The sequence below is a fragment of the Anopheles marshallii genome, chromosome 3 (assembly GCF_943734725.1).
Source record: "Anopheles marshallii chromosome 3, idAnoMarsDA_429_01, whole genome shotgun sequence".
NCBI classification, from domain to species: Eukaryota; Metazoa; Arthropoda; class Insecta; order Diptera; family Culicidae; genus Anopheles; species Anopheles marshallii.
In genome coordinates, this window is record NC_071327.1 from 82,581,954 (window position 1) to 82,598,380 (window position 16,427).

The 16,427-nt window shown below is 49.6% G+C and overlaps 1 protein-coding gene across 1 annotated transcript; it reads left to right on the forward strand.

Moving 5' to 3' along the window:
• The first annotated feature begins 1,224 nt into the window (after positions 1-1,224).
• LOC128712201 (mucin-12) lies at positions 1,225-13,300 on the forward strand. The gene is made up of 4 exons (XM_053807097.1): positions 1,225-11,946; positions 12,011-12,398; positions 12,468-13,024; positions 13,097-13,300. Exons 1-4 carry the CDS (start codon positions 1,225-1,227, stop codon positions 13,298-13,300), a joined length of 11,871 nt encoding a protein of 3,956 aa, XP_053663072.1.
• The last annotated feature ends 3,127 nt before the right edge of the window (positions 13,301-16,427 follow it).

Here is a 16,427-nt window from a genome sequence, read left to right on the forward strand (position 1 = left end):
ACAAGCCACTTTATACACCGCGTGTGCGGCAAGCGAGAAAGTGCGAGAAAGCGACAAGCAGTAAAAGAGGCGCAGGCAAAGTGAAAGACGGTCGCGTCCCGTCATCGAGGCGAGAAACGATCACGGTAGCATAAAATTTGCATTCCATCATCGTCCACACACCGTTCCGCAAAACCTTCTTCGCACGGTCGTTAATAATCGCTCCGTTGTTTAACCGGGCGCCTCCACGCGGTCACCATTCGTGACGGTTAGGTTTGGCCCGAATGTCGCCGTTGTCCCTGGGCGCTTTCTCCTCCTTCCACCTCGCAGTCGCAAAGGATTGTTTGGTTCCCTGGCTGTACGTATTCCGCACTATGAGTGCTATTACTGTACGTTCCAATATCGGGGCGCCATGGGCTGGAAAAGTGAATGTCCAGTAGTTTAACATCTCGTCAGATCATAAACCGAAGAAGCGAAACTGTATGAGCTAAAGGGATTTGGGGAAATTAAATCAACCGAATGATGATTTGATTTTATACAGGGTCAAAGCTAATGGCATCGGTACATTCGCAACAACGCCGCGATGTATGCCGTGAAATTTCCCTTCATCTTCTTATCTATTTCTTGCTATTTTTCCTATTTTAAAAACTGTTCAAATGTCTCCTACAAACTGTGTGCAAACGCTATAATAATTTAGTTGCTTTCCCGAAGAGGGAAACTCCACTTACGTCATCTTTACCTCAATCAAACCGTTCGTCTGTATGCTCCGATTACACTGATAATCACATAACCTACCTTTTGCGGGATATCTGTGTCATGTGTGTATGTGTGTGTGGGTGTGTTTATGTTACCATGCACGCAGACCTCAAAATTTCATTATCGCATTAACGCATGCAGCTGCAGCGAAAGTAATTTAATTGTTGAACCTCGATACTATACGCCGGTGTGATCAGCCTGATATCAACATCGCATGGGACGAGGACGAAGCGTTGGTCGTATCATTTGCAAACGAATGCACATCGGTCAAACATTTAATTGCAATCTATTCGAAAGCAGATTAGTAACGGTGGCTGTTGGTTGATGTAGTTAGTTGAACAAAACTAGCACTTCGTTAATTTGTGCTGGAAGAACCTTCTCGTAGCGTACTATACGAGCATATATTTCCATTTGATAAAACAACCACACAGACACGATATTTAAACGCGTCTTTCATTTTCTTTACTTTCAGAAACAAACCATTGAACGATGGAGTCATCAAAGGTAGCAACTGTACCGACAACTGCATCGGTAGCTAATGCGTCAGGAGCGACAACGACTACCGCATGCACTCCGCCAGCGACAGTTGGTACGGGTGAGATAGTAACTCCCGAGACCTCCACACTGGAGCATAATAAAGAAATTCCCACCGCGGTAACGACCGATTGTGCCGCAGCAGACGATACAGAGCCAAAAATCGAACAAGTGACCCCGGCGGATATGGAACCACAAAGTCCGCCAAATCCGGTCGACATGCAGGAGCTTGTCGATCCGCTGGCAGTGTCAGAAGAGACACCGGAAATTAGCACAACTTCCAACGAACCGGAGCAACCGTTGGAAGGGCCAGCGAGTACGACGAAGGGTACCGAACAGGAAAGATCCGAGGAAGATTCGCTGGCTGGTGATACGAACAGTGAGGCAACATCTGAACAAGTTCTAAACCCCACCACATCTGCTCAACCTGCAATTGTGAGTGATGACGGCAAGTCCGTGGATAAATCTGCGGAAGTGTCCGAGTCTACTCCAACGTCGACATCTTCACCTAGTGGAAATCCATCAATGGACAGTAGCACCGTTACTGTCGAGGAAACGAAAAGTTCGAAAAAAAATAGAATTTCCCCTGCAAGAACACCTCCGCCAGTGGTGGAGTCTTCCACTGCCTCTCCGGAAAAGTCTGCCACAGTTGCTGCTGATGATTCTTCTGCTCCCCTGGATGGACCTTTGCATATAACGACATCCACGGTGGATAGTAGCAGTGGTGGTGATAAAACTGAAGACAGCATTGTTGAAACCGTCGAAGAGGAGCCTAGCAGTAATAGTAGTGATAATGTAAATAGTATTAGTAATGACTGCAGCAGTAGTAGTAGCATTCGGCACAGCAAAGAGGCAGAATCTCAAATGACTGCCGCAGAAAATGGATCCACGAGTCTCAACCCGAATACGACAGCAACGGATCCGAGTGATCGAGCGCGATCCCTATCTACTGAGATCGTTCCACCGTCGACGGTAGAGGTTATGAATGCTGTGATAGAGAAGGAGACATCGGCAAGCAGCGTGGACTCAACCCCGAGTGGACCTGTGATATTGCGACAGGAAGCGGACAAAGACGAGAAACAACCGCCGGAGTCGTTAGCGCGACCAGATGAATCCCAGGAAAGGCTTGACGAAAACAAGGCTCTAGGAAACAGTACTGAATCGAATGATGCAATCTTGAACCGGCCAAATGGAGAGAGTGGTTGTGATCCTCCCGACGATCAGAGGAGTAATGAAATGTTATCTGTTGAAAGCAGCGCAAATGAAGTGAACGGACAAGAGAAACGTGAAGAAAACTTAATTGAGCATCGCGAATCTTCGACGGTCCCACCGGAACCCGATCCAGGCCCACCTGTTGAAGAACAGTTTCATCTGGTTGTGTCCAAAAATGTTGAAAGTCTGAACGAGAATGATACAACCAAAAGTGTCACCTCGGGGGAGGCACAATACAATACTGTACAGACCACACAAAACATGGAAGCTGAGTCATCACAAAACGAGATGATTAACGGAAGCAACAGTAGTCGAACGATGAACACCCTTAGCGCTGGACTTACCGGTCGGAGTGATTATCATCAGCAGCAACAAACGCCTCCGGTTTCGGCTCGAAATCCACTGCAGTTTACGGAGGTAGCGAACGATGAGGTTGAGCTGAAGGTAGACGGTGGTCATCTGCTGGATCGTGTCATTAAGCTGTCGCTCTTGAAGGGTCTGCAAGACAGTGGAAAACGATTGGCGAAGAGTAGTTTGATCATTTCCGGAGCAGGCGCTAGCATCGGCGAGGGTGGAAACAGCGAGGCGACACTAGCAACAACTTCCTCGCTGAGCAAAGCAAAGAGTGCGGCTGCAGGGTTGCGGTTGATGGAGGAACATAAAACCACACCGCCTGCATTAGTCGCCAGTGGGGGTGTAGCTGGAAATGTCGAGGGAGCTCAGGTTGCTATTACGGAAATAGCGAGCAGTACGAAGGAGATAGCAGACTCTCCAAATCGTCCAACTGCTCAGAGTGGAGGAAGAATTCGCCACTCAAGTGATACTACAGTAAGCAGTAGTCCCTCTGGGGAACTAGATGCAGGAGTTCGTAGCAGTAGCAACAGTTCGTTAGATTTTCGAGAGGAGGAAAGGTCACCGACGGTTCAGGTTCAGGAAGCTGCCTCGCCTGTATCTAGCTTAGAGGCATCTTCGAGTCGTAGCTGTTCCGCACGGGAACCGGTGGCCGCTGCAATACCGCACAATAATGAGCATCTTCCCATGAAAGCGCGTAAACCGCAGTACTACGCCAGTATTCCTGATTTTTCAAAGCAACAATTCTCCTCGGCCGCACACCCGCCTACCGTGTCAACCTCGACGACAACGACCGCGAAAAGTCTCGCTCAGTTACACATGAAAACGCCCGATTTTAGTCGTCTAGTGTGTGATACCGTACCGTCCAGTCAAACGTCCCCGTCTTCCACGACGACGAACTCTGCAATCTCTACCGTCGCTGCTACGAACACGCGGACAACGAGTGAGCTTAAAATCTCAAACCCGGACTTTACGAAAGGATTTGCCACACAAAATTCACAGTACAGTTCTGCGGTGCAAGGCAACAATCAACACGGTCACGATCAGCAGCAAGGTGCAAATCCAGCCAGCAGCTCTCCGTACGTTACGCAGGATACGTTCAGTAAGCTCATAAAGGAGCGAAACTACATTGCGGATTTGCAGTTGAAGAACCCTCCTCCGACACAAAATCAAGGCTCACCTGATGGGCAAACGGTTGTCAAAGGTGTCGGATCACAGAACGATTATCCGCCCTCGAGGGTAGTTGTGGTGGACACCACATCAACAGCAGCTGGTGGTCCTGTATCTTATGGACACGGCGCTTCCACTCCTATCAGTCAGTACCGTCGAAGTTCGTCAATTGAGAACGGAATGGAACCGGAACCGAAGGCTCATGTGATACACAAAAATACAGGAAGTTCTTCAGCACCACCACCACCACCGGTCTCGCAACCCGTCGGGGTGTATCATGCTCCGAAAACTTGGAACCCTCCGGAGTTTAGTAGCAAACACTTTACCCAAAGTCCCGCGAGCAATAATCGACCGGTGGGTACCAACGGAGCTGGGCCATCCTCTACATCACCTTCATCCCGCGATCCTTCTCCTGCACCTTCGTCTTCCTCACCGCATCAACCCTCGTACGGACAGCATCCTGGTGGGATGGTTAACTATGCCGGCAAATCCCCTCATGCTGCACCAACGTCAGTTGCCGGGACGGAGAGAATCATCGTAAATAATGTGAGAACCTACTATCCTGAGGCTTCTGTACCACCTGCATCTGCATCGGTGCCACATTCCGGAACGGTTTCCCAGACTTCCCAGACGCCGTACCCTTCGTTGCCGAAGGTGAAGGATCCTGAATTTCGCTTGGATCAAAATAGAGAGCAGCTGTTGCTTCAAGAGGGTACTATCGTGACGGTTAAACAAGCTCATTCAAATCACTCGACAGGCAGGGGTCAGCTACCTCCACCAACTACATCCAGATCACCGTCCGCTGAGAGGCGTGAGGCACAGATGATGCAAAATTCGCAAGATATCTTATATCGCGATTACAAGCAACACAAAAAACCAATCAGTTCCGTAGGACCGGTCACTAGCAATACTCGTCCAACAGGACCCTCGCAGAGTCCAATAGATCGTCGATCACCGTACGATCCAGCTGCGTACTATGCACAATCAATGAATCATCACCGAGTAATTCCTCCCCAAGGTGGAGGATTGATGCATCCACCGCCACCAAACTGGCCCGGACCAGGGCAACACCTTCCACCGCACCAAATGCTAAGGGGAGCTGTTGGACCAAGTGCGCGCAGTAGTCCACAGGACAACGGAGCTAGTCCGGTGTCATCTCCTGCGCCGCCACCGACCAGTCAGCACCATTATCATCACCCTCCTCTTCCCCATCCTCATCAAGCTCCCTATTATGGGCAGTACAAAAATGCTCCCAGTCCGGCATCGGGTTCGACGTACGGAACTAACTCTTCGCCTGCGCAACCTCAAGGAACTGGTAGTAAATATCCACCCCAACAACCTTATCCTGGTGCTGGTGGAACTGGTGCCTCAGAGCGAAGACATGAAGCATTGGAGCGTGGGGTAGGCTCCGGTAACTACAAAGGATTGGACTACAATATGGAGCAAAAGTTTGCGGAAGTTTATCAAGCTCATCAGGCGAAGGAAAAGCAGGCAGCTGCAGAAGCAGCAGCATCCAGCTCTGTTAGACATGGGTCTCGCCCTGTATCCAGTGGTACTGCTAGTGGTAGTCCAGGAATTTCATCCACACCCGGGACATCATCGAAGGGACCGGCACCTTATGGTTCGGCGGGCTATGACCAGTACCATCCGTACTACCAACACTCGCAAGCGACACCTTCCCCAACGTCTACGCCATCACCAGTGCCTTCTCCACATCACAGAAAGTATAGTGGTCCACCATCGAGAGACCCTTCGCCACTGGGACAGCAACCTCCGCCACAACATCTACACCATCGGTATGGATCAAATGAAACTCCGTACCACTTACCGTCTGGAGGTCCTTCAGCGATGTACGCGCATCCCGTAGCTCCGAAACCTACCGAACAAGGAACCTCACAGCAACCCATGCCCCCTGCGTCATACTATCAAAATCAGCCATCGTCGTCGTCGTCGTCCTATTCCAGTGCAACCACTACGTACTCAAACCGTCCGCATAACTCACACGGAGCTGTTATGAGCCCCCATCATCCTAATCCAGCACAACAGTCTGTGATAAGCGGTAATCCGTATGATCGGTATGTTCACCCATATGCTACCAGTGGATCGTCTCAACCCGCACCTGGAGGACAACAGCAACAACAAACACACCCCTCCAAATCATCACTTCCGTACCCCCCGACAGGTAGACAGGTCCAAGGACCTCCGCCTTTGCAACCAGCTCCGGTTCCCGTGATTGGCCAATCGCCAGTCATTCATCCTCCGCTAACGGCAAGTAAAAACATACCTGTCCGTGTTATCGCTACAGCACCACCGGCAGCTGCTCCCGCTACGAATGCTGCATCTCTACCTACTACCGTACCTACAGTACAGCCACAAGGGACACCTCGATCCTTGGGACAGTCCAGTGCAACTTCTTCATCTGTTGTTGCAGCTTCGTCGCAGCCAGTGTTGGCGTCAGCAGGGGAAGGAAACGGTAGTCAGCGTGAGATGAACACTGTTGCAGTAACGACGCCAGTAATTATCGCTCCTGCCAAACGAGAATCTCCGCTGGATCTTTCAGTAAAAACCGTGAAAACGAAGGCCGATTCAACCGGTTGTGATGATTACGCTATGAGTGCTAGTAACAGTAGTATCAGCAGCAGTAGCAGCAGTAGTAGCAATGGTGGAAGTGGTCGACCGCGCGAAGTGGTGCCAAAAGTGGACTTTAGTCCAAACTTTCAGAAACACATTCCCCCGAGAAAACCTGGCTCGAATGGTGCATCTGGCGTTAATCCACCAGCAGCAGATGTCCGCCAGCCGGAACCACAAAATCTTCCGATACTTTCGCCGACCCGCCACGTTTCGGTCATCAGTCCTGCAATACCTCCCGGGTACGATAAGAAAACGGACGCTTACATGTCAGCGAACTATCGTGCGGTTGGTGGACCGTTGGTATCGCCGGCATATCAGTACCCTTCAGCTGCTTCAACGCGATTAGGGCCAGGCCCACCAGGAGGGTATGATGGTTCGCCGGCAGCAGCACCGGCTTCCTCGTCTTCAATGGGTTCTGCAAGTAGCAAAAGCGTATACTATCCGCCTACGGGACTAGAATATGGACGTCCCGCTGGCAAATCTGGTTCGGGAAGCATTGTAACCGGGCAAGCAGCGGCGGCACCTGCTGGAGCAACGAACGCACGTTCCAGCTCAGCCTCTCAGGGCTCACCGTCGACGGGACACTTGTCACACTCGCAAGTTGCCAGCGCTCAACCGCGTCTAGACGATCCCCGCATCGAGGATCGCAAGTTCGTAGAAAGCATGTTGAAGAAAAAGACGTCACCTTCTTCGGATGTAATGGCCGACCTACAAGCTGGAAAGTTTCCAACGCGAATACCACAGAATATGGTACCGAAAAAGCGAGCTGCAGCGGCTGCAGCAGCAGTAGCTGCTGCTGAAGCAGCCATGACGAAGGCACCCGCTGTTCAACCCGGAGTATCTTCACCAACAGTTCCAACACCGGCAAAGGTAGCCAAATATGAAGACTCTACCGCAACTCGTGGCCATGTAGGACCAGCACAAGGACCACCGCAAGGACATGCTCAAATGTTTCCTCAGGGCGCGCCGATATTGGATGGACGGTACCCAAACCATTCCCAGGGACCTCCACGAGAAGCAGCGTATGTAAACTACGGTCATGCGGCCAGTCATGCGGGTATTCATTATACAAGCTCCAGCAAACGTGAAACAACTCCCGAGATGCCCAATGGCCCGACTGTACATCCGTCGGTGATAACAACCAACTATCATCATCACCCGCCAGCCGTGTTGCAGCAGCAATATGCCACAGATGCTCGCTACTATCAACCCCATCCTTCTGCTCCAGTGAAATCTCGAGATGATCATATAATTCCTGTGTACCATCAACCACATTTGCGAGGTGGCAGTGCGGCATCGTACTCGCCGCATCCGTATGGCTATTCGAAAGATGAGCCCAATGCTCATCCACCGTACCCTCAGCACCATTCGGAACCGATGATGTATCAAAAGGTGCCCGCCGGAGCCCCGCCATTTCGTTATGGCGATTCTTTGAAGCCACCTCCAGAGCATACGGCCGTACATCATGTGCAGTCGCATATCCACTACACGGGTGGCAATGCAGGAACTATGCCAAAAGTTGGTCTAGGAGCTTCTCATCAATATCAACATCAACAACAACCGCAGTCGCATCATCACTCGCCACAATCGGCGGCCGAAACGATGGCAGTCTCTCAATATTCTTCAAACGTTCATCCTAACTACGGACCACCACAGCATCATCGGGGGGCAGATCAGTCCGTGATTTCGAAGCTACGAACTAGTCTCGAGCTGAAGGAGTACGAAAAGCAACGTATCAACCAACTTCGTAAGCAGCCGGGTATGGAACCAGGCGATGAAGACCGCGTCCAGAAAGCTGCCATGCCACCGGCATCTCCAGTAGCGACCAGTGTTATGCCTTCGCTGCACGATGCTCCCTCACCGTCGTCGCGCTTTCGCACTAAGGGTGAGCTCAAAGGCTATACCCCGCTGCCGACTCCAAGTGTGGTCACCAAACCGCACCGGTCCATCAATGAATCTCCTCCACTGTCCTTAAAGCGGGAAGAACGTGTCGGCGAAGAAGCCAAAGCAGACGGTGAGGAAAAGAAACGATCAATTGTTCCACCGCTCGATATGGATGGTGCGTCGGCCCTGGATATATTGGACTGGGGCAGCACCTGCAATGAGTTTGTCGAGCAATTGCAGACGGGCAAAAAGCGTGGACGACGGAAACGCACGGCAGTAGGTACGGTTGCAGCCGCCGGATCGGTTGGCGGTCGCAGTTGGCCTGCAATCGATTCGATCGAAACGACTATTTCGGTGGCCGAGGGCTCTACGACCGACTTGTCGGCCATTCCGAAGGAGGTGCTCAATTCCGCTCGTTCACCGCATCGTCTCAAAGCAGCGCGGGATGGAAGCGAAAGCTCGAGCGATGAAGACAAACCACTGCTACTGCTTCGCCAACAGTCCCAGCAACAGCAAAAAGACCAGGAGCAGGGACAGGTGGATGGCAAAGCGCACATTGAAATGGTACAAACAGAGAAGGCGGCGCGCAACCATCGTGAAAAGCAAAGGCTCGAATTGCAACAGAAACACGAAGCTAAACTAGGCCGTTCCAGTAGCACAGACAGCGAAACGGCACGGGTTGCATCGGCTGCTGCTCAGCGCACGAAAGCACGCGTTCGTAAGCTACGTCATCGGTCGAGCGTCGTACCGGCCCTGTCGCTTAAGTCTTCCGATGGCGACGGTGACGTGACGGCGGACGGTGGCGAGGATGAAGGTGCTAAGCAGGCGCAAAAGGCTGCACCACATTCGCTAGCGAACAGTGCGAAACGGAAGCGTATCCGAGGGCCAGCTTCACGATCGTCCTCTGCGTCTTCCTCGTCATCTTCGGAAAGTAGTGCACCGGCGCTAAAAAAGCCCGAGCATGAGATGCCAAGAAAACGTGGCCGTCCAAAGGGCACGGGAACTGGTGCTAAGCGTGGCCAACAATCGACCCACAGTCGGTGTCAGACGGGAACGATCAAGCAGGAACCGAACGAGAACAGTGATCTTAGTTCGGATGAAGAGTCTCGCGCGATACGTACGCCGCATAAGAACGGATCCGGTACGGCCGGTAATAGTGAATCCGCAAAGAAGCGTGAAGGAGGAGGAGCAGCCGTCAGTAATACGGGGGGATCTTCCGGAAGTGGGAATGGCGCGGGAGGCAAAGCACAGCATGGAAGTAAGGCGAACGAAGGATCAACGTGTAACGATGAGCAGAAGGAGAAGTTCTCCGCCGCTGGCGCTAAGAAAAAGCTCACTAAAGCACGCACGAATTCTCGTTCGAAGGCAGATTCGTCATCGGCTTCATCGTCGTCCAATTCCTCATCGTCCGAAGAGGAAGAGGAGGAAGCGGAAGAGACTATGACTCGCTCGCGCAGCAAACGGGAAGCTGAACGTCGGAGATCAAACAGCAAAGTGCTGCGCAACGATAAGATCGTAGAGAACTGCCCAAATCCGTCCCAAAGTCAACGGGTAGCACGAAACCGTGCTGACAGCGAACGGACACCGACCAAGAAGACCAAAGCGCGCAAACTATCGATTGGCGAGCCAACGCCTAAACGATCGAAGTCGCGAGCGGTAGATTCGGATTCGGATGGTTCGAAGCCGGGAGTGGGAAACGCAGTTCCACGCAAACGCACACGACAGGCTTCAAAAAACGCGCCAAATTCGTCGGCTGGTTCAGGCGAGTCGGCGGACAGTTCGAGTGAGAATGAAGGCCGGGTGGATCTGTCCGAGCGTTTGCGCTCTCGCAAAGTCGCCAAGAAAGCGCCGGATGAGCCAGCCCGAAAGCAACCAACTTCTAGTGCAACGAAAAGTGGCTCCCGTCGGGAGAGTACTACCTCGGCGAAAGGGAGCGAATCATCCAGCAAGAAGAAGGGAAGCAGTACCGGTCCATCCTCCACCTCTGCATTGGCCGGAGTGAAGAAATCCTTGAAAGAGTTGAATCAGACGGAACCCCCGGACCATTTTTATCCCGGGTGGGAAAAGGAGCTGTACGAGTACAAGCGATCGCTCAAGGTACCGCCCGAGTTGATCACGATCGACGGTGGGCTATACATGCATCGGATCTCGACTTCGCTTCCGGATCTGGATTCTCCGCATCATAGTGACGGATCGGAAACGTTCACGGAGATTAGAAAGAAGCTGAATCAGCGCGAGGTTGGACCACCTAAACGATTCAAAACGAAGGCTGCGGCTAAGCAACAGCAGCAACAGCCCCAACCCGGCACATCCTCATCATCTGGTACTGTGATCGTGAAGGAGGAGGAACATAACCGACAGGAGCGCAAGAAGATTGACGATGATAAAAAGTTCAGGTCGATCATAGAACTACTGCATCGTCGGTGCATTGCGGCTCAGGGAGCAAAACCCATGCCACCATCTAACAGTAGTCGAGGAAAGGGAGCTAAAAGTGCAGCAAAGGGCACCAACAGCAGTACGGTCAACAATGAGGCCGCTAAACCCAAACAAGAGTTCGAACTGTTACCGACACCCGGTGCCGAATCGGAATCACTCTTCAGCAAGAACAGCAAGAAGAAAAAATCTCTATTCGATACGGCCATCTTGAAGTCACGCACGCGCACCGAACAAAAAGCGATGCAGAGCAAAGAGATGATAAGGGAAGTATTCGGAGGGGATGATGAGCGGCCTCAATCGGCACCACCGCTAAGCTGTGGGCCGGCTAAAGCTCCACTGCTCGAGGAGGGCCTTCAAAATGTGACATTCGACGAGAGGTACAATGAGTTGATGCGCAACCACGATCGGATCGTCGATGAGCTCGATGGTGGAGCTGCGGCAGCAGCCGTCAAGCAGGAACCACTCGAAGATGAAGACGACGAAGAAGAGGAGGAAGCGGAAGACGAGGAGGATGATGATGACACGCAAGATGGGAGTGTACGGATGAAAGATTCCGAGCGTGATACCCCATCGATTGCTTCCGAACGAGGTGAACGTGATCTTCCCGGTACGCCTCTGTCCTTTCATGGTGGCGCGGCGATCCTGAACGCGAATGTGTCCGCATCGACCAGTGGCCAGTTGACCGTACCAGCCGCACCCAAGAAGCGTGGCCGTGGCCATCGCACATCACGACGCAAGGGTAGTTCGGGGTTTGACTACATTCGCAAGAAAAAGAAACCCTCGCAACAGCATCATCATAGCAACCATCAACATCAGCACGGAGCGTCAGGTGGTAACGGTCTGAATTGCTCGATAGGTGTACGAAAGGTGACGGCATTCGAGAACATGGAGGGAAAGGATGAGACTCACATCAGTAAGGAGATTCGTAGTTGGGTGCTGAACAAGGGTGTTGGTGAGAGCGTCATGCATAAGGCGGCTCGCTTGGGCTATACGGTAAGTTTTGGTGGAAAGGAAAGCAGGCACGCATTTACTTAGCCATTTTGTTTCATACTTTTAGGACGTCATCGTATACTGCCTGGAACGGTTGGACATGGATCCAGACCTGAAGGATAACGCTGGATACACGCCACTGCACGAAGCGTGTGCCAAAGGACATCTTGATATTGCCAACTACCTGCTTCAGTATGGCGCCAGTCACTCGGAACCTGCACCGTCTGGGATGCGCCCACTACACGAGGCAGTAGAGAACTCGTTCGTAGAGATAGTCCGGTTGCTGCTGGCGTTCGGTGCCGATCCTATGCTGGCGACATACGCTGGCATGACACCTATGCAGCTATCCGAAAGCAATGACATGACGCGGTTCCTCGAGCACCACCTCAACGATGTGCAGAGTATGGCGCCCAACAAGATTGGTTGGAAGTTTGACGGACCTTGGAAGATTCATGGTTGGTTCGATGCGTACGCTTTAACTTCGCTGGGCCCGAATCATTAATGTTTTGTTTACTACCTTCCAGATCCAGAAGAAAGTGGTTGCAATATTTTCTTGGACATCCCGGGATTCGAGGTAAACGATGGTCTAACATCGCTGAACTCCAGCGGTACCAGCAGTGGTGCGATATCGTCCGCCTCCAGCAAACGATGCGATTCTAACTCAAACATAATGCACTACGAAGTGGGTGAAAGTGTTACTACCAACTCGTCGGTTGGTACGTGCGAACCGACACAGCAACGCAACGGCATATGCACTGAAAATCTTCCGGTCGGGTTAAGAAACGGCAAAATAATACGCGAACTTCCGATGCAGGAAGAGCGTCCGGCGAATGGCATAGTACCGCGTACGAATTTATTCAACGGCGAGGGTAGAACAGATGCCGAACAGCAAGATCTGGATTTGCATGACACAGGCAGCGACGATGGGGAGGACGATGAGGTGATCTTCGAGTATGAGGAAGCGGAGCGACCCTTGCCACCGTTGTACGAGCTGAAGGATGATTATAGCGAGCGCTGGATGTTGATGAGTGATCTCTGTACCTATCTCAAGTTGAAATCGAAAGAAGCCGTACTGCGACAGGTACATGACAGTTTGAGACATCATGAAAGTCCAACGAATTTATCTTACTAATTCCTTTTCGCTTGTTTATAGATATGTCCAAACAATTCGGCCAACAATCATCGTGAACTGATACGTGAGATGAAGTTCGAAGAGTTTCTGACCCGGGCCAGCTGTTTGCAGCTGTTGTGTTCCGGCGAGAAGTTGAAGGTAAACTCTTCGAAGGTAATGCTGGTGAAGTACAACGACAGTGTCAAGAGCCTGCTGCAAGTAGAGAGCTTCATAACACGCATCTAGACCACTAGGAACCGATCGATGCAGCTTAGGAAAAGTGAGGTCATTTTTGGCGCAAGACTGAGTGCGTTCAACACGGATACTAGTACTGAACAATCGCGATAAGCAACGCATCACGACCGAAGCCGCGCTACCTAAGAATCATCATTCAAACAGAACCTACTAATGGTTCTATCACGCACCGTTCGATATCGAAATAGTTTTAAGGTGTAGCTTTTTTAATGTAATCTTGTTATATTCTACCCTGTGCTCCTTCTTTATTAGTTTGTGTAACATATCTTTATTTCTTCTATGTGTGTCTGTATGCGTGTTGTATGTGTGATTGTGAATATAGAAAATATAACTAGCAAAATGGGAAAATGGAGCAGAACACAACCTTTCGGGAGGTATTTAGCAAAAACACATGCGCTAGTTAGGAAGGAAGTTGCCTAAACCATTGTGACTGTACGGTGGATGCAGGCTAGGTGTAGGAACAATTTTAGTTAACATCACGAGTTTAGTTAGTGTGCACTGGAGACGATAGCTATGCGCTACATACGTATAGGTATATATATATATATTTATTCAACTTGCTATTACGCTAAAAAAAATGGTACACCCGTTACTCATCGTTACTTGCATACTCCTCGTTCCGTTTTGTTTTTGGGTTAAGCGTTCTGTTGCGTGTAGAAGCTGACGATTGTGTAATTTTAAACCGATGTGCAAGCGTTTTAGTGTAGCTTAATTATGTTAGCTTTTGTTCAGTTTATGTTTATCTTGTTTGTAGCATAATTGTCCGTTAGTCCTTAACCTTAGACCCTGTAGACCCGTTTGTTTGTGCGTTACTTTCGTTCGAAGTATGTGTAACCGTGGTGTGTGTGGCGTATGTTCTTTTTAATCAATTTCGTTGACTTAGGTAAATGTTTGTTGCGTATAAGGGACTAGACTTTCTTGTTGTTTGGGGGGAAGTATGTTTTATAGTGTGTTGATGCTCATCAGGATGGAAATACTTCCATAATATGACTCCAAAAACCAATGGTAAACCACGTGAGGCGTAGTTAACTCGGTACTCAATCGATTGAAGTAGGAAGGGCAGTAGATGAGATACTCGAATATAATCGCGCTGTGTTGTGTTGAGAGAGCAAAGGCAAAGTGTGCAAAGTGCAAAGTGATGAACCGAAACGTAGTAGGGAAACTCATTGACTGATTGTTTACTATTACACTTTGTAACAATAGTAGCGAACGCGAGCGCCTAAACGAGAGGATTATGAATGGTCGTGAGATTAGGTATTTGATGGTGCCTAGCAAAACTATCTAAACGGTTCTAAACGAAAGTCAAGGCTAATGATAAGGAAAACGACAATTTGAAGGTTTCATGTGTGCATGTGTGTGTCGAACTGGAAGGGATCGGATGGCACCGCCGTGTGTTCACTGTGATCCGGTTAGGTTTGTTGAGTTTTTGAATTTTTCAATTGCAATCATAGATTTGCAAATTTTTAACGCAAACGAACCCCACACACACACAGAGAGATACTGACGTGTAGCTAGCAGCAAAGAAAAAGCAGTTGGAAAACGGAAACGGGATGTCTTTTAGGCGACAAGAAAAGAATGAAGTGCATTAATGCAGCGTTATGTTTTATAAAGAGGAATGTTTCGTAAACGTATATACAATTAGAAGCAGATTTGTCATCTTCGCAAAGGCGCACCCGTGTGCGTGTAGTGGGACATAAATCAGGGTGGCAAACAAAACATGTGATGATTTTCGAAACGATAAAAGAAAAGTAAAACAAAATGGAACAGTTTACAAATAAGAAACGATGCGGATGCAGGATCGAAAGAAGGTGGCAGAAAGAGAGATGGTAATGGATAGAGAAACAGAATAATATTATACAATTATTATTATATGTAATGGTACTATATAAAACATCGACTCATTTGTACGTTTCGAGTGGCCTGCAGAGTTGTGGCGACAAAGGTGGTGCAATCATATGGGTGAAACATTCATATGTTAAAAGGGATAATGAAATGTACTCGTAACAAATGCGTCGTAAATGTGTGGTGTTGTTGTGTTTCTGTACTATGGAAATGATGACATTCAACGCCAGATGTTACAGAAGTCTATACTACGACACGATATATACCATATATTGCACTCTAGTACGTCCGGTAGTCCTCTATGTCCATGAGTTCTGGACAATATAAGTGGAGGGCATCAACGCCCGCGTCAGCTGGAAATGAATGAAGGTGATCCAACAACTACTAACAGTCCGAGTGTTTCTAATTCACTTTTTATTTCGATTTGAACTTTGCTAAGCTTTGCCAAAAAACTTTTGAAGATTATTTAACGTGGAAATTCAAACAGTTTCTATTTTTCCAACGGAATTAGCAAAGACATGATTGATATCAGCGCTGTACATTGCAGTCGGAATGCTGAATCGCAGCGTATAAACGATAATGCGATTCAAAATTGTCGAAATAAACCACCGCTTAGGCCATGGTCTAGCATGATGGAATTAAACCAACACACATTTCCCTTGAAATTATACGTTGCAAGCATTTTAATTGACTTTAATTTTACACCTCTCCTGCTTGATGTATTATGGCATTGCCAATGCAATTCGCTTGAAGAATTCACGCATCAAAACTATTGTCTGAATAGAAAAATAACGCGAGAGAGATCTGTCGTTGCTCTGCAACTGTCAGTCGAGTGTTGTGTTGTCAAATTGCCCACTCTTGATCCAGCCTGGCCCTGCGAACACTTCAGATACCGTTACCTTTTCGTTCGCGACTCGCGCATTGTTGTGATTGTTTCCGCGGAACAGTACGCGACGCGCGATATACTTTTCCACATCGTGGGACACCCGGCTCTGTGCGTTTATTGCACTGCGAAAAAAAGAAAGGTGAAGAAGTGTTCTGTGGTGTGCAGTTTGGGCACGTATTTACACAGCTGCTTTTCCGCTGCTGCGTCGAAAGTGGGTATTGCGTGGGGCATTCGTGTCGATGTGTGCAGCCGGAGTCAGATGATCTTTATTTGTTGCCTACCACCTAGTAGCGCAATCATCTCTCGACGGCGGAGCACCACGTCGTCCGTGCAGTGTTCCGAGTGGTGAGGGTGCGTTTTCATGATATGTTCATGCGGATGCCTAGGTGC

Excerpts from the sequence above, each read along its gene's own strand:
- LOC128712201 (XM_053807097.1), top strand. The coding sequence starts at position 1,225 with ATGGAGTCATCAAAGGTAGCAACTGTACCGACAACTGCATCGGTAGCT. Across the intron at positions 12,399-12,467 it reads CGGACCTTGGAAGATTCATG|ATCCAGAAGAAAGTGGTTGC; the intron begins GTTGGTTCGATG and ends ACTACCTTCCAG. Across the intron at positions 13,025-13,096 it reads AAGAAGCCGTACTGCGACAG|ATATGTCCAAACAATTCGGC; the intron begins GTACATGACAGT and ends GCTTGTTTATAG.